Here is an 18174-nt window from a genome sequence, read left to right on the forward strand (position 1 = left end):
TCATTAAACCCCAACATTTTCCCGAAATAACTTTGGGACGCCTGAACCTGGGCCCATTTTAAGAATGAATGCCCTGCAATCCACACAGTCAACTCCTTCGAATGGGGCCCAGCCACAGAACCTGAAAAGAGAAAAACAGAATGAGACTCGTAAAAGGGGGGTTGACGCGTGCGCCTCCCCCGCATTAACTCTCACATATTTTTGAAAACAGTCTGATGACCAGCGCCCCATCGCACAATGTTCTCTTGAGACCAACCCCTATTATGCGCCTCAGTCGCGGCCCCTATCCTAAAAGAATGAGTCCCAAACTGAGCCCCGTCCAACCCAATCCTCTGCAACCCCTTACGCAAAACCATACGCAGCTGGTAATCAGTTACCCGAGAGCCATTGATATGTCTGAAAACCAAGTCACTCCCAGAACCTCCTGACAATGTCTTCCACTGCCTTGCCAACCGCAACGGACACGTAACACTTGGAGATTCTGCCTCCAACCACACCCCTTTACCTATGCCCCTCTGATCGGTTTTCGAGTTGGCCAGCCAGATGTTCAGGCCCTTGTCTGCAAAAAACACATCTTGCCAGCAAATGCCCCGCCTACACTTGGTCCCTAAGAGCTCCGAAACTCGAAAGCCCCAAAAAACATGAATGCCATAAGGGTGGCAAACAAAGAAAACTCAAAATCATCCCTGCAAACCACAAGTAAAACATCCAACAAACGGGCCAACGTCTGCCAAGAAAGAGGTGAGCGAGCCAATGTAACCCCTCCCCGCTCCCTAGCCCAACCCTCAAGCATCCTCCTACCCACTTCACCAGCAGAAGGGGAATAACTCCAAAGAAGATTCCCCATGAAAGAAATTCCTGCCAATTTCCCAGCAATCGTGACCTTGGACAAGCCTCTCTCAATGAGGTCCAATATAAACTGAATAACATCTTCAGATCGGCGCCAAGACTCCTTCCTCCTGAAAGCTCCAGATGCCAAAAATTCCTTCCAGGCCAGTGCATATGCCGCCCGCGTGGACGCAGACAAAGAACCTACCACCAATTGAAATACCCTACGTTGCCTACATACCAGAGGTGCTCCGGCATCGGGGTCGGTGTCCTGTCCGCCTCCTTGGCCAGCCCATGGAATCTCCCCCACTGCGAACGAGACAAAGCATCCGCTATGTCATTGTCCACACCCGGAACATGCAAGGCCCTGAATGAAATATAACGCAGACAGCCCAGCACAAACAACAACTTCAAGATCTGTTCCTCCCTGGCTGACTGCCTGTTGACAATTTCCACCACTGCCATGTTATCCACCCGGAAGAGCACCTTTTTATGCTCCAAGTCCTTCCCCCAGATGGTCAAAGCCATGAGTAACGGGAATAGTTCAAAGAAAGTAATGCTCCTCCCTCCATTCCTCCAGTCCTGCGGCCACTTCTCTGCGCACCACTTACCCTGCCAGTAAATGCCAAAACCATCACTGCCTGCCGCATCCGAAAACATTTGAACATCCCATTGTACATCCTCCTCTCTAGCCAGGGGCACACCGTTAAAGGAGTGCAAGAAAACCGACCACATGCGCAAGTCCTCCTTCGCCCCTGCTGACAAGCGCACATGATGGTGCGGTAAATGCTGACCTGCCAATGCGCGGCCTAGCCGCCTACAAAACGTCCTGCCCGCCCTGACCACTCTGCAAGCAAAATTGAGGTGCCCCAGTAACACTTGAATGTCCCTCACCTTCACCTTCGTTTTAGACAACATTCTGTCCAACAAATCCAGCATTTTGAGTTTTTTGTCATCAGGCAAGCGAGCTTGCATTGCCATGGAATCAATTTCAATACCCAAAAAGGATAAGGATGTAGCAGGCCCTACTGTCTTTTCAGGCGCCAACGGCACCCCCAGTTCCTCCATGAGCTCATGGAAAGTGTCCAGAGCAATCTGGCACTCCGCGGAGCCCGGGGAACCAACAAAAAAAGAAATCATCCAAATAATATGTGTGACCAAAACATGCCCGGTGCGCTGCGTAAAATACCATTGAAGGAAGGTGCTGAAACATTCAAATAGAGCACATAACACAGAGCAACCCATCGGTAATGCCTTATCCCTGTACCACTTGCCCTCAAACTGGATCCCCAAAAGAGACCAATCGTCAGGATGGACTGGAAGCAACCAGTGCTTAATTTGTAAAATATGAAGTGCAGGTGCTAAAATGTTTGTCGGAGGCCACACCTACATTTCTCTGGCTCCACCCACTCCCTCCACTGGCTCCACCCACTTACTCTATTAGCTCTACCCACATCTTCAACTGGCGCTGCTAAAAATGATGAAGGTAATTTGATACAAATGAAACACGTGGTCAGTCATGAGAAGAGTGTGGAAAGGAACCAGTAAGTATGCGCCTCAGGCACAGCGAGAAATACCTTAAACAGAGAGGTGATGGTCTTTTGGGGATAGCATGGTCTCAGAGTACTGAATTGCACACAGCAACATTATAGTAGAGGAATTTTCTTGTATCGTTCGGATGGTGTGCATTTGTCTTTCATGGCAAATAAGCGTATCTATCTGCTGAATTTAAGAGAAAAAGTGGTATGCATCTAGGGGAAGAGCCTGTGGTGCTAGAAGGATCAGTAATGTTGGGTGATTTTATAATGTGGTGGGGCAGGAAAACATCCAATCGGGGTTTCCTGGTTGTCTAAATATTGTGAAGGTCTAACCAGCCCAGCATTCCAAAGGTGTTCTAGGTACATCCAGGCTAGTGCCGGACACCTGGCGCTCAATATTTCATCGGCCTCAAATGACACATGCAGTCTGGCTTAAAACATTATTGCCTGGCTGCGGGCAGGTTAGATAAGCACGACGTTCAGATAATACAGCGCTCCGAATGGGATGTTACAGCCAGAAGAAGCTCACTAAAAGGGACACATACCACATAAATACTCCTGAGTCCTGAAGCAGCACCCAGGCGGTGTAAAATGCACTAAGTACATTGGGCTGAAAAAATAATAATTAACTGTACATCATGAGAAACTTCCGTTTCCGTTAAAAATTCTCAATGAAGTATTTGCACAAGTCATTTTAACCTCAATAACAGTGATGGAAGCCACAACAGACCGTATTGGAGTTGAAAAGAAGATTCTTGGGGTAACAAATTCAGGGCCAGTCTGCATGTGAGCGCACAGGTTAAACTGGATGAGCCTAACCAGACTTGAGGGCGATGCCGCTTTCACTACCCCGGGCGTTTTGGTGAAGCCACCTCCATGTACAGGGCTCTCTGTTGCTTGAGGGGGTACCACGGGTCTGCTATGTGGTCAATGGGCATGAATAAGGATAAAGCTTCAGCACCCAATGTAGGACGCCCATCCTTACCTTGTACGTACCCACTACCCGCCCTATTGTTTGGTGAGCTGCATCAGTTTTAGTCTCAGAAAGAAACCCGGGCGAAAAAAACTAGGAGGTGGAAACATATTTTGGTTTTATTCAAGGAGCATTTGCGGTTTGTTGATAACAACTCGTGAAATTTCTAACTTACTGTACACCTTTTTTCTTCGTCGATGTGCATGTTGTCAAACATCTACTCTGGCGCAGAGGCGATGAAGTTCGGCTCTGTTCTAAGACAACAGTGGAGGAAAAAAAAGTAGACTTGTTCTTATTGACAGCTGCTTTAGCCGGCCGTCTCTTCCCAAATAACAGTCCGGAAGAACAACCTTGCTAACACGCCGATGCCTATGGTGACGTGACACACAACATGGACATTTTTTTCTCACCTTTGTGGCTAATGCCACGGACCCTGGTCTCTTGGCCGGCCCTCTGACAGTGACCCACGACCCCCTGGGTACTTTCTGCTCTCTCCAAGTGCCCTTGCCCCTTAGTTAAATTTTAATCAAACAGCAACACTTTTACTTAACATATCTCACACTCTGGAACACACCAGTAGTTTGTTTCTTAATTAGTTCAGAACCTGTGACAGAAGGAAGAGGGAACGAATGCTGCTGCCTGCATATGCCTATCTTTTAGGGACGGCCTGGGAAAGTGAAACCAAACTGTGTTTTGTCGTCTGGAAACTAATTAGTGCGCGGCTGCGCACCAGCCAGCATGTTTGGAGTTAAAGCTGTTTACACAGAAGTCTGAAAGACAAATAGGCAATTTTCAATCACAATGCGTTTCACTATTAAACAACCTTTCTGAGGTATTTCCATAATTTTATAAGCCCGACTAGATAAACACATGGAAATTGTTCTTCTGTCCGCGTTCAGCAAAGGCTGCCAAAACAACACCTAGTTAACTCCTATCTCGTGCTATTGATTTGTCTCACCTGAGCATTCAGAACGATTGTTTGTCGTGGGAAATTATACTTCAAAGAAGCTGGCTTTTCGCCCGGCATAATCCACACTACAAATTTGGCTTTATATTTTTTGTTTTTATTCTCTTCATGCATTTGTCGATTTAGCGCACAGGAGTCAGCGAGCCATGGGTTCGGCGGGTAGGGCCTTGGCCTTTTTTTTTTTAACTTACTTAAACCCGCAGGCCATTACTGCGGCGCCGGCAGGCCCTATCCAGATATCAAAAGTGTACACTGTGTACTGCTACGGCCGGCGGGCGTGGCGGCGGGCTAACACTAGTGAATCTGAATGGATGAATAACATAGATGCATCCTAATAATCGTATCTTACAAGGCCACCGGAAGCGAGCTGCCTCCCACCACGCAGGTGATCTTACAACCGGACAGTCCATCACGCCACCACCCAACCAAAAAAAACACAGCGTTGGTTTTGGCACAGTATTAGAATGGCATCGCCAGTAGTTAGTTGGCTTAGCTTAGCTAGTTTACTGTTTAACGTTTTACCGTTACTGGTGGGCCGGTCGGCAGGGACACACACTGGCTGCACTGCTAACTGATTGTACGATTAGGCGGCCTGGTGCTGCTTGTTACCAGACAGTACTGGTCTGTACTGTACTACTGCGCTGATCGATGACTGCAAAGGCTGCCCTGCCCACAGTGCCCAGGCTCAATGCCGTCGTCGGTCGGGTCGGGCAGCGACTGACTTCAACGACGATGATGACTCCTGGACGGACGAGGTGAGCTGCAAAGGTTATGGTGGGGCGTGGCCTTGTGAAAAAATCTGCGCGCGCTGCGTGCACAGCCCCTACCCCCCATCAGAACCAACATCGAGCCCGCCCGAATAAATCAGTGTTTGTGTCTCGAGGCACACCCACCAGCAAGTGGTGACACTGTCTGCAACAGTCAACACTGCACTGTGAATTGAGGGCCACGGCTGCCATGATGAACATATATTTCTTAATTTATGAATCTTCTATTGGACTTGGGCTCAGCCTCGGGGCAGGCTAAGATATTAAAGAGTCTCACACAGCCGCAACTAGTCCCTGTTAACTGCCGTGACTCACAGCGAACACGCTGTGGCTGCGCTGCACGCACCAAGTACAGACACAGTAAATTTAAAAAAAACATAAATATGTGACGTGCGTAGCAGATGCGTAGACCCGGCCCTGATAATAAAGTGCCGGTGCTAAGCACCGGAAAGCACCGGCACAAATTAAGCACTGCCGAAAGGCCGACTTGATGTCACACTTTGCCATTTCTGCAGTTGCGCCCGCGGTCACCACTAGGGACATAGCCACGTCAACTGAGGAATAGGACACTGAAGCTGTATCTTCGTCAATAAAATCATTTACCGATGACCCCTCTGGCCATGACAAATGCTGAATCAGCCTGAACTGCCCCTCTTCCTTTTTAGGCACCACCCCAATAGGGGATATGATCAAATTCTGGACCGGCCAATCATCAAAAGGGCCTGCCATCCTCCCTTCACGCACTTCTTTAATCAGTTTCTTCTGCACCACTGTGCTATGTTCTGCCGCTGATTTCAAATTATCTGACCATCTTCTGAGCCGCAGCCCTTGGTAACCCAAATGGAATCCCCACTGAAACCCTTCCAACAGTGTCTGTTTTGCCCCCACATCCTCGTACCCCCGCAAAGCCTCCCCTAGCTGAGCCAACTTAATTGGCGTAGGAGCCCTTTGGCCCAGTATCTTGTGCACCCCTGCCCCCCCTTCCCCCCTGGTGTTGCTGCAGTGTGCCCGATGTACCTGCAGCTGACTGCTGCCCTTGCTGCCCGCCTGGCGGCCTAATTCCCCAACAGTTAACAAGGGAATGTTTCTTTCCGCACTTAGAGCACTCATGGCGGTACTTGCAATACTCCTGTGTGCATAAGCCTTTATTGAAGTCCCAACATGCTCCGATACCAGTTTGTGTCGCAGCCGCGCTTCCCACCCCACCCCGGGTGGGCTTCCCCTGAAAGGGCCGGTAGACTAAAGGCAAGCCGCTGGCTGTGAAAATGGTCTTGCCCCCAGGAGCAGCCCCCATTGTATGCTGCCATAAATCATTGTCTAACTCCCCCCATTTTGCTTCAGAATCCCATGCCATTCGCGCCCGAAACTCTTCGTCATACTGTGCCCACGCATAACCACTACCCGTAATTTGGGCTTTCCGTATGACGTCCAAATACTTAAATATAGCCACGCAGCGCTCAGGCTATTTCTCGCAATAAACGCTGGCGTAAATCAAAAATGCCGCCGTCCAATTCTCAATTGTCAACGGCACCTTAGGACGTTTTGCTAATTCATACTCTTCTTCTTTAGAGCCCTCCTTAGACCGCACCTCCCTATGAAGGAGCTTCAAAATCTCCACGTATTCCCCTTTCCATATGCGCTCCTTCGTGGCCAGCATTAGATACGCACCCAAAGGCTTTGTCACACCCATGTAAGGGAGTTTTTTAATTTTCAATTCCTTACTTAACAAAGGCTCTTTCCCACCTGCCGTGTCCGTATTAGTCCCACTCTCCATCTTGGCGCCCAGCACTAATCCCCCATCCTCTGTGCCTACCCCTGTATCTGTAACATATTTTCCTTTGTACAATCTCCCTTCTGTCACCTCCCCACTCCCCCCCCCCCCGTCCCCACAGACACCATTTTAGGTTTGGCCTGTGTTGCAGCGGACTCACCTGGCTCTAAAGAGGATGCTCGGGCGGACTCCGACCGCCGCGCCGACCTCTCATATAAATCACCCGTCCCATGCGCCCTCACCGATGGGCCGCGCTCTCTTTTGGGTCTGACCACCACTGGCTGTTTCCGGGGTACTGCTCCTGCAACCTGCAAAAAACTACGAGGCACATGAGAGGGCCCCCCCTCACCATCCCGCAATTCCCCTTTCTCGGGGCTGTCCTCATCATAATACAGCAGAAGTGGCTCCTCCACTTGCAAAACATCTTTATCAAATTCCACAGTACGGGCCTTACCGGACCCTGCATGACAACTGGCCCCAACGGCCCCTGATGGACTACCTATCGGGGTGCTCCCCCCTCCGTTGACTCTCCTGAAAATCCATTTCTCGTGTGAAAGCTGACCACCGTGACCTGCCTGACGTTGGGGCCAACGAAGTCGCGCCGGACCTTCGTGTGTTGGCCGCGACGAGATCTCCATGCGTAGAAGCTGACCAACGTGACCTGCCTGATGTTGGGGCCAACAAAGTCGCGCCGGACCTTCGTGCATTGGCCGCGACGGGATCCCCCGCCGGTACGGGATGTGCCGCGCAAGGCCTCACCCTCCCTTCTCCTCGGCGCCACCGGGCCGCACCACGCCCTACCGAGTCTCCTGCGCTGGAACTTCTCCTAACCTGTGAAGAAAAATTTTGGACTGGTGTGCTGGGTCCCTGCAAACCGGCCGTATGCCCACTAAACCATACCGACCCGAGGCGTAGAAACCACCCCTTCCTCATCCTCACTCCAATCCAACATTGCCTGAACCACCGCCGACGCAGAACCCGAAGTCTGACCCCCCAATGGACCAATTGTCCTTCAAAACCCACACTCTCGCATCCTCCAGACCCAACTTCTGCAAATGACCTCTGACCAAAACCCTCCTCACGCCTCCGGACCTGAAACGCCTCTCATGCCTCCCCTTCCCCGAGACCCCGAACCCCCTCCGCCCATGAAGGAAAAATATCCAAACCCTCCCAGTCCTGGCCCCCACCCGCAGGCTCTAACACACTAACATCCCGCCTTTCTTCTCCAAAACCAGCCCCTCCAGCCACTACAAATACAGTACCTTCCCTACTCCTTAGAGGGGAAACATAACCCCTTGAACGCGACAAAACTGGAGTCCCAAAAGTCTCAAAGTCACCATAATAAACCCCCTTTTGCTGAGAACTCCATCCCCCCACCTGAGCCCACTCACCCTCTCCCAATGAACTTCCCCCCACAGACTCTGGCTCAACTCCCCCCGAAGGGGGGGGGGAGAGAAAACAATAATGGGCTATCCAGCCCCACATCCTCCTGACACCCTACCCCCTTTTCCAACTAGCTCAACCCCCATGCCCTGCTTCGAGCCCACAAACCCCAAGGGGAGCCTCCTCAATTCAAAACTTCCTGCCACACGAGAACCTCTCCCATCCAATGTGCTTCCCATACTCTTATTTGCAGGAAGAGCGAGCTCCGCGCGTGATGAAACTTCCCCACACGCGCTCGATATGCCCCCAGAGGCCACACGACTTAAAACGCTTGCCCCTGCCGCTCCCCGCCTGCTCCGCTTCACATTCCCCTCCCGCCGGCGCCGAGGGAAGCGAGGCAGCACGCCTCTTAACGGCTCGCCCTCCCCCACGCTTGCCTCTCGCAGCGGGGGAGGAATAAGAGCGCCCTCCAAATCCTGGCGAAAATGCTCCCGCCCCATCGCGCCATACATCGCCCTCAACATCGCCCTCAACACCTGCCTTTCAAGCGCAGGCGGCCCCGCTCACTCACCAGAACCGGTCGCGAACGCTTCGGGGAAGTACAAGCAGCCACCGCCGCCGCCACACCCACGGAAGCCTGCCGGGTAGGTCGCGACGGCCCCGCGACCTCCCCTATGACAAGGTCCATCCGGCCCGCCTCACTCAGGAGCCGGAGGGCCTCTAAAACACGATAGTCTTCCGCCGCCATAGTCGTCCTGCAGATTTACCACAAAAACGACTTATAACTCTATCAAATTCCTCCAGACAAAAATTTACCAGCTAAGCTCCCAGCCACCAGGTCACCAAAAACCTAAAATGGTGGCTGGGAGCAGGAGCCCGAAGCATAAATACTTGGGCTCCTTTTGGGCTACAAACTAAAGAAGCCCAAAATATAAAATGGCCGGCGCGAGACCCGCCTCCCCCCCCGCAAGCCCCTCCCAAACCGCCGGGTGGGGGTGTAGAAAGTGAGCAGTCTAGTAGTTGGGTGGGCGGAGCTACGGGGCCAAAGGGAAGAGGAGGAGACACAGCAGGAAGGGGGCAGTTAGAGTAGGGACGGGGACCGAGCAAGAAGCACTAAATAAAGCTTGTGGTAAAAGTATATAGTGTCTGTCATTATTGGGTCAAGTCACTACAACTGGCGACGAGGGTGGGATGGTGTAGCCCACCACCCACCGAACCTCAGGAAGAAGCGTCCCGTCCCCTGTAGCGTGAAGGAAGAAAACGCTGTCGAGACACACGTGTCTGAAGTAAGCCCACCGCCCAGATCAAGAGGCCAGTGATGATTGCACCTGCTCCGCGAGTTGCTAGTCGCGTAGAGCCCCGAGGAGAAGTGTCAGCGAATGCTGAGGGCGTTTGAAGCAGAACGCCGGTTCGCGCCAAACTGCGACTCACCCCTGATGCGTGCAAGTCGGCACGCGAGTGACGAGAACTCGGGAGCCCATCACGATCCTGCCTGCTGCTCCGGTGATCGGGAGGTGTCCGAGGCACTGCTGAAGCCTCGTGAAAGTGCCCGGAAGAAAGAGCGCCGTCGCGCGCCAAGAGTGGAAAAGCTCACCCCCGATGCGTGAGGAACGGCACGCGCACGAAGGAAGAAGTCGGGAGCTTACCCCGAGCCTGCCTGGATAGGCGAAGTGATCAAAAGGTGTGCGAGACCCTGCTGAAGCCCTGGTGCCTGTGGAAGTGGCTGCCGTGAGTGCCGAATGAAGCTCGGTGAGCCTGAAGAATGAATGCAGCCAAATCTCATGGGGATGAGAGTTTCTGTTTGGCGGCCATCTTAGAGTCAGGCATCCTTGAAGGACACCCCTATGAAGTTCATGAGCGGCCATTTTGAAGTCAGGCAATGCCAAGCAAACAAGCATTGATCGAGAAAAAGGCCTGAAAAGTAAACAAGCACAATCCAAAGCAAGCGTGAATTAACAAACAAGCACAAGTCAATGTAAATGAGAAATAACAAATAAGCACAAGCCAAAGCAAGCGTGAATTAACAAACAAGCACAAGTTAATGCAAATAAGAAACAACAAACAAGCACGTGCATAGACAAGAAAGAAACAAAAGCGTACTGCCAAGATGTCGAACCGCAACTCTCCACAAAGAAATGAAGTCAAACCACTCCTGACGGGGGTGTCACATCTGCGCCCCCCAGAACCTTTAACGTTGACGACTGGAGGGAGCATGGGCCCCAGATGGCAGGAATGGCTCGAGGACTTTGAAGATTATATCAAGCGATCAAAAGTGACAGAGGATGAAGACAAAGTGATTGCACTGCGCAATCTCGTGGGTAAAGAAATCAGCAAGTTAATCAAAGAACTGCCGACGGCAGACACAGGAACCTATGATAAGGTGCGAGACGCTCTGAAGAAGAAGTTCCTACACAAGCGAAACATGGATTACGAGAGACATACCTTTCACCAAGCCCGTCAAGGGAAGGAGGAAGTGATGAGCACATTCATAACGAGACTACGTCGACTGTCCAGGTATTGCGAATTTGACGCGTTTTCAACGGATGATGCAATCAGATCGCAAATAATCAATAGTTGTCAATCCGAGACGCTTAGGAGGAGATTATTAAGAAAGAGTCACAATCTGGATGAGATTGAGGAAATGACCCGGGTTTACGATCAGGCAGAGGAACACGCCAAGAGCATGGAGACTGGGCGCACTGAAAGGAGAGAGCAGGCATGCCGAGTGCAGGCCAGCAGTAGTTGCAGACGCTCGAGAGAGCGACACCACAGATCCCGACCGTCCTCTCGCCATCAATACACAGAGCGTAGGCGTCACGAGTCAGGCCGGAGAGACAAGAAACAAGATCGCTCAAGAAAATTTTATCGGTGCGGGTATGACTTTCCGCACATAGATGCCTGTCCGGCCATGGGTCAGAAATGTCAGAAATGTGGACGGACTAATCATTTTGAAGCGATTTGTGGAGACTATCGCAGGGAAAGAAGGAATGAAAGGACAAGGCCATCTCGCCCGGACACCAGACGGCACCATGTGAAAGCCGTACAAGATCGACCGAAGTCGTCCTCTGGCTCTTCACACTCCAGCAGAGAATCGAGGAGGTCCCAATGGTCGAGAAGGTCGCCGTCCAGGGATTCCCGATCAGGGTCGCGTGAATCAGAATACACTATTGAAAACGCTAGTATGGTAGCAGATCCTGACCAACTCAAGAAATACCCGAGGCTAAATATAAGCGTGGGGAATCACGCAACGAAATTTGTTCTGGACAGTGGAGCATCACTAAATTATATCCCTGTGACGGAATACAAGAAAATGAAGCCACAGCCGCCTTTGAGTCCAGCGTATGTCAGGGTATTTACCTGGATGTCAAAGAAGCCCCTTCCCTGTCTAGGAAAATTCCCAACGACACTCAGGCACCAGACCACGTCTGTGCCGGCATTCATACACGTAATTGAGGGTCCGGAGGCTGATTGTCTTCTCAGCTTACCCACTGCGGAGCGCCTTCGTCTAGTTGAGATTCTATACAGGGTTAGTGTACAGGGTTAGTGATGACCCGGACATTATACACAAATTCCCCAAGCTATTCACCGGGCTGGGAAAGATGAACAGATGCCAAATTCGACTTCACATTAATGAACAGATAAGGCCTGTAGCACAACATCCCAGGCGAGTGCCTTTCCACCTTCAGCAAGCAGTGGAGGATGAACTTCAAGAACTATTAGCAACCGACATCATTGAACGGACCGACGGTCCCACACCATGGGTGTCGCCTGTAGTCATTGTGCCGAAGAAAAGCACCCCCGGAAAGGTGCGTCTATGTGTTGACATGCGGCTCCCTGACACTGCCATCGAAAGGGAACATCACCCCGGGCCCCATCTGAGTGACATGATCTCTGCATTAAATGGTGCCAGGGTATTTTCTAAACTTGACTTGAACAAGGGATACCACCAGCTGGAGTTGCATGAAAAATTGAGATACATAACAACATTCGCAACTCACTTGGGGCTGTTTCGGTACAAACGGTTAAGTTTTGGTATTTCCTCGGCTGCGGAGATCTTTCAAGAGGCCATCCGCCAGACTATACACCATATACCCAACACGTTGAACTACAGTGATGATATTCTCGTGTATGGGTCAAACGTTCAGGAACATGATAAGGCTCTGGATCGGGTATGTCATGCCCTCTTGGAAGCCAATCTGACTCTAAACAAAGACAAGTGTGAATTCCATCAATCCACTCTCAAATTTTTGGGACATGTGTTCTCTGGAGCCGGGATGAAGCCTGACCCTGAAAAAGTGATGGCGCTCAATGACACTAAGAGTCCCCAAGATGTCAGTGACATTCGATCGTTTCTGGGCATGGCCAGCTATTGCGCCAGATACATAAAGGACTATGCCACGATTAGTCACCCTCTCAGAACACTCACGAAGCAGGGACAGCCTTTTGTCTGGACCCCTCAGTGCGAGCGGGCGTTCCAAGACATCAAACTTGCGGTTGAGTCTGCCGACAACCTAGCTTATTTCAGCCCCAAGAGGAAGACAGAGATAACTGTAGATGCTAGCCCAGTGGGCCTAGGTGCAATTTTGGCTCAGTATGACAATGACATCGATCAGCGGCACATTGTGGCTTACGCCAGTCGCAGTTTGTCGGACACGGAGAAGGCGTATTCTCAACCAGAAAAAGAAAGTCTGGCAGTTGTATGGGCCTGCGAACATTTCCATGTCTTTATCTATGGCAAACATTTTACCATGGTGACCGATCATCAGGCGCTTGTCACCATCTTTGGAAACCCCAGGTCAAAGATGCCACCTCGGATTGAGCGGTGGGGTTTGCGTCTACAGGAATATACATACACGATACTGCACAAGCCGGGAAAATCAGCAAATCCGGCTGACTACATGTCACGACACCCTCAATCATCACCGGCATCACGATCATCGATGGCCGAGGAATACATCCACTTCGTGGTGGACCAAGCTCAACCACCAGCAGTTCCCCTGGAAGCCATTCAAGAGGCCACTGCGCAAGACGCCATCCTGCAGAAAGTATTACGCCGACTGCAGACTAATCGGTGGAGACATGACAGTGAAGAGGAAGGGAGTAATCCCACAATCCGACAAGAAATGCAAGCATTCCGACATGTGAGTGATGAACTCTCTGCTACCTCGGAAGGTCTCTTGCTGAGGGACCAACGGATTGTCATTCCGACGCAATTACGTCAGGGCATCATCAACCTCGCCCATGAAGGCCACCGGGGAGTGGTCGCGGCAAAAAGAGCCCTCAGGGAGCGGGTGTGGTTTCCGCTTTTAGATCAAATGGTGGAACTCACCCTCAAAGACTGCCCCCAATGTCAACTAGTCAGTCAAGGAGATCCTCCAGCTCCTCTGCAAATGACAAAACTGCCCAGTGGAGTGTGGCAAGAGCTTGCCATGGACTTTTATGGACCTCTTCAATCGGGGAAAATATGTCCTGGCAATAATGAATGAATATTGAAGATTTCCACTAGCCCAATTTGTATCATCCACCAGTGCATCAAGCACCATTGCGGTGTTAGACGAAGTGTTTGCGGCATGGGGTGTTCCCAAGGAACTCAAGACAGATAATGGCCCTCCTTTTAATGGACACGAATTTGGTGAATTCGCAAAGCATTTGAATTTCAAGCACTGCAAAGTCACGCCTTTGTGGCCGCAGGCCAACGGGACTATTGAAAGGTTCATGGCCACTTTAAAGAAGACTTTTCAACAGGCTACAGTCGAGAAAAGGGATCTTCAAGTGGCTCTCAATGAAGTCCTAAGGGCATATAGAACAACACCGCATGCCACCACAGGAAAGTGCCCTGCCTCACTAATGCTTGGGCGACCAATCAGGACCCGGATACCTACCTGGGAAGGCGCCCTGAGAGCGGTGTCACCCGCCGTGTTCATCAGGAAGTAATGACAGCTGACCGTATTGGAAAAGACAAAATGAAGTCATATGCGGACGCTAGAAGGAGAGCAAAATCACCATCCATACATGAAGGGGACTGTGTCATAGTCAAACAGGAACAGCAAAGGAAAACGGACTGTAAATTCAGAGCTGAGCCTTTGACGATTACTCAGCAAAAGGGTACCATGATGACCGCAGAGTCTGACAGCAGACAAATCACCAGGAATGTGTCGCACTTTCTAAAATGTACTCCAGTCATGAGAGAGTCACTCCAGAAGATGATGAGACGACCAGAGAGTGAGGGGAGAGAAAGGCCTGAACCGGCAGTCGCGGTCCAGCGACATGATACTCACGTAGAGCCTGAGTCTGAAGCCGGAAGCGTATCCCTCCGACCTCGACGAGACATTCAAAGGCCAAGACGACTAATTGAAGAACTATGAACAAGTCAGTTATCTTGTTTTGTTAACAAAGGGGGAGATGTAGAAAGTGAGCAGTCTAGTAGTTGGGTGGGCGGAGCTACGGGGCCAAAGGGAAGAGGAGGAGACACAGCAGGAAGGGGGCAGTTAGAGTAGGGACGGGGACCGAGCAAGAAGCACTAAATAAAGCTTGTGATAAAAGTATATAGTGTCTGTCATTATTGGGTCAAGATACTACACGGGGGACCTCCCTGCGGTCGACTGCCCCCCCCAAGCCCTCCTTCCCAGCAGGATACCCATGCTCTTCTACATACATCCTCAGGAAGTGAAACTGTCCTTGTTAAGTTTGTTGTCTGTGTGTAGAGAACAAGCTGTATGTTACATATGTGCAGTACCTCACACTATTCTTTAGGAATTGCAGTATTGTTTTTCCAGCACAGAAAATATGACAGTTTAGTAAAAACTGATGCAGTATTACACAGTCGACATTCTGGTTTCATTGATGAAATGGTGAAATTTAGGCCACCGCTTCATTTTTTTTTTGGGACATAGTATCTCCAGAGATGGACTTTTTGGGAATATAAATTTGTAGTCGATTAAGTGAATAAAACATTTGATTGCTTTCTTCCAAGTAAAATGCCGTGTTCCAAAAACGTTCTAATTTGGGTTGTCTGTTAACATTATTGATTTTATGAAAAACAAAAATATTCTAATTTATCTTTTTATATTATGTTTCCACAGTGAGAGAAAAACGCAAGAGTCAGTTTATAAACCATGTAAGTAGAAGTGTTTTGTGCCTCCTTTCTATTCTGTGAAATGCGCCTCGCCTCGTTATAACTTTTGTGTTTTGTGAAATTGAAACCATGATTTTCTAAAGCACAGAGATTTAGGTACTGTAATAGAGAAAATATCTTACTGCTATTTACGTATTATTATTAATTTACACATCTTCACAATTATTGTTAATATTATTACTATTAATGCTATTACAGCTATGGTTTTAATTATTATTGGAAATACTATCTGTGAAAAGAAAAGATGACTTATTTGAAAACGTGGATTTTTTTTAAAAATCGTATGTACAAAATAATTAAAAGTTGTAATATCTTGCAAAACCGCATTTCCCAAAATGTTACAGCTAGCTTAGCTTGTGAATATTAGCTGTAAGACACTGTGGGCCATATTAGACATAGCACTCTGGGTGTGCACAGGCGTTTACATCAGTTTTTTTTTATGCCTTAGGCACTTTGGTGTTACAGAGCGAGCTGCAGATGTTTGCATGTGCCCTTCTTTAATATGGAAAATCAAAAATGTGATGAATAGAATTCTTGAATTAATCTCTGCTACTAGTAATTACTTGGGTTGCATCCCAGTCCATTGCGCTGTTTGCTTACCATGCCACCTTAGATTAGACCCAGTCCTAGGCACATCAGCCTTGGTCCTGCTCCATTGAGAACAGTCCAGCCCGCACTGCCAAGCGAGATCCTCTCCAAACCGGAACACAAGTGACCCAAGGCCAGTTTGGGCCTAGTTGGCCATCTTAGGTTGGGTTCAGCTTGGTTCCCGTTGCAGAGGGAGCACTGGACCCATGTGGGGCCATACTTGTCAGACAATAAGAGCCACAGTGAAAAATACCAAGAAGTGATGGATGAAATGCTTGAATTAATCTCAGCTGTTAGTAATTACTCTGGGACACATCCCAGTTCATCGTTTTTTTGCTCACCATGCCACCTGCGATTTGTGTTGTGTAGAATCGGCTCCTCTTTATAACTTTTGTGTTTTCTGAACTTAAAACCATGATTTCCTTAAGCACAGAAGCCAGGGCCACTGGAATTATGTGACGGGAGCGCCAAATTATGCTGCAGAGTTGACTAAATATGCAGCACGAAAAGGCAAATTATGAGGCATAATGCTGCTTATTGTCTATGCTATTACTTCATTATTTTGTCATTTTTGCACATGCTAATAATATCTGGGCAAATATTTTCCCTCATTAGTACTAGCTTAACAACCAAATACAGAAAACAAGCAACCGAAAAATGACAAGTTAATCTTTGCAAAGGGTCTTCACTGTGCGTGAACCCACATTGCCACATTTTTAGTAACTTTTTATCCGTTTGAGCTACAAACAAATGTTTTTTAATCTGCAGATTATGCAGCAGTTCTGGATTATGTGGCAAATTTAACAAATCCATATGCGAAAAAAGCTGTGCATGTGGAATTCCACAATTCTAGTGGACCTGCACAGAGCGTTATATACTGTAATAGAGAATATTTCTTGATACTATTTACATTATCATCATCATTATTATTCTTGAGATTATTGCGACTAATGCTTTTTCAACTACTGTGCTTATCAATATAAGAAATACTCACTGTGAAAAGAAAAGATGGTTTATTTTGAAAACCTGTGGAAAAAAATACGTTTACAAAGGTTGTAAAGGTACAAAAAAGATGTCATATCTAATTTGCTAAACCCCGTTTCCCAAAACATGCAGTTACCTTAGCTTGTGATATTTGCTGTAAGACACTCTAGGCCCATATGGGTGTGCACAGAAATTTGCACCAATATTTTGTGTGCCTTCTGCACTTTATTACACAGGGAGCTGCAGATGCTTGCATGTGTCCTTGTCTTATCTGGATCAATCCTGTGCTAATTGTGCGTCAACCGAACTACAAGGGCTCGTGGTCTCAAGCAAATAAGGGTACATGTTTGTCCTTGCACCCAGAAAGTGTTACAGACTTAGGCGTGGGGTTAAACAAGGCAGTTTGGGTGGCACAAAAACTGTGCCTCCCAAGTCGACCCTTGGGAGTGAGCCACAGGTTTCCCAAGGACGTCTATCGACATCCCTGAGGACCTTGCACTTCATGAGAGCCAAGATGTTGATCCAGAAGAACGGTCCAACCTGTGAGGACACCACCAATTTTGATTTTCACGTCAAGCCTTCTCCTAATATTCTGACTTAATGGTAACATCAACCAAGCAGCTCAGTATTAATGAGAAATTAATACAGAACTGAACATCCTTTTTATTCGACATTTTGGAGATTAAAGACACACTGGCGATTAAATGTGCTAAGTCTTACCCAGTGTATTTTAGACCAGTGATGTGTCTTTGTTCGACAACATTAGACCATTTGCTTCAGCAAAGTTTGTACTTTTTGCCACAAAAAAGGAACTACATGGATCCTGATTTAGACCCTCAGTTTCTCAAAAGAAAGTCCTCATTTGTACTCCTTAGTGATAGTCATAGGAAAAAGGTAGTGAAACTCATACAACACCAGGGGTAATGTTCCTCCCAATTGAAAGCAAAGACTGGAAATTTAAGGGCAAGACATTTGCACTATGACACCTGGAACCCCATGGGCTTTACGTTTACTGAATTTTATTAGTTTTGGCAAGTTTGAAATAAACAAGATTTCTTCTGAGATAGTTAATGCTTGGATGCTTCCCTTTCAGACCAGTATTGGCAGCCGTCTCTAACTATACTACAAGAGCGTCAGGAGAGTTTGCTCACTTAACAGCATGAGAGATGGTGGTGTGAATGCACTTGTAGAAATATTTCTTTGCTAGGCTTTCAAGATTGAAGCATATCTTCTCACCATG

At 48.7% G+C, this 18174-nt stretch overlaps 1 protein-coding gene across 3 annotated transcripts in view; it reads left to right on the plus strand.

The window, feature by feature from the left end:
• The window catches only part of CCNY (cyclin Y), a 456261-nt gene that overhangs the window by 262954 nt on the left and 175133 nt on the right, over positions 1–18174 (plus strand). For all 3 annotated transcript variants that reach the window (XM_085631891.1, XM_085631890.1, XM_085631892.1), the window contains exon 3: positions 15310–15344. In XM_085631891.1, the coding sequence (XP_085488017.1) occupies positions 15310–15344 (35 nt within the window). The remainder of the gene's footprint in view (positions 1–15309; positions 15345–18174) is intronic.

This window comes from Triturus cristatus, chromosome 10 (assembly GCF_964204655.1).
Source record: "Triturus cristatus chromosome 10, aTriCri1.1, whole genome shotgun sequence".
In the NCBI taxonomy this organism is placed as follows: Eukaryota; Metazoa; Chordata; class Amphibia; order Caudata; family Salamandridae; genus Triturus; species Triturus cristatus.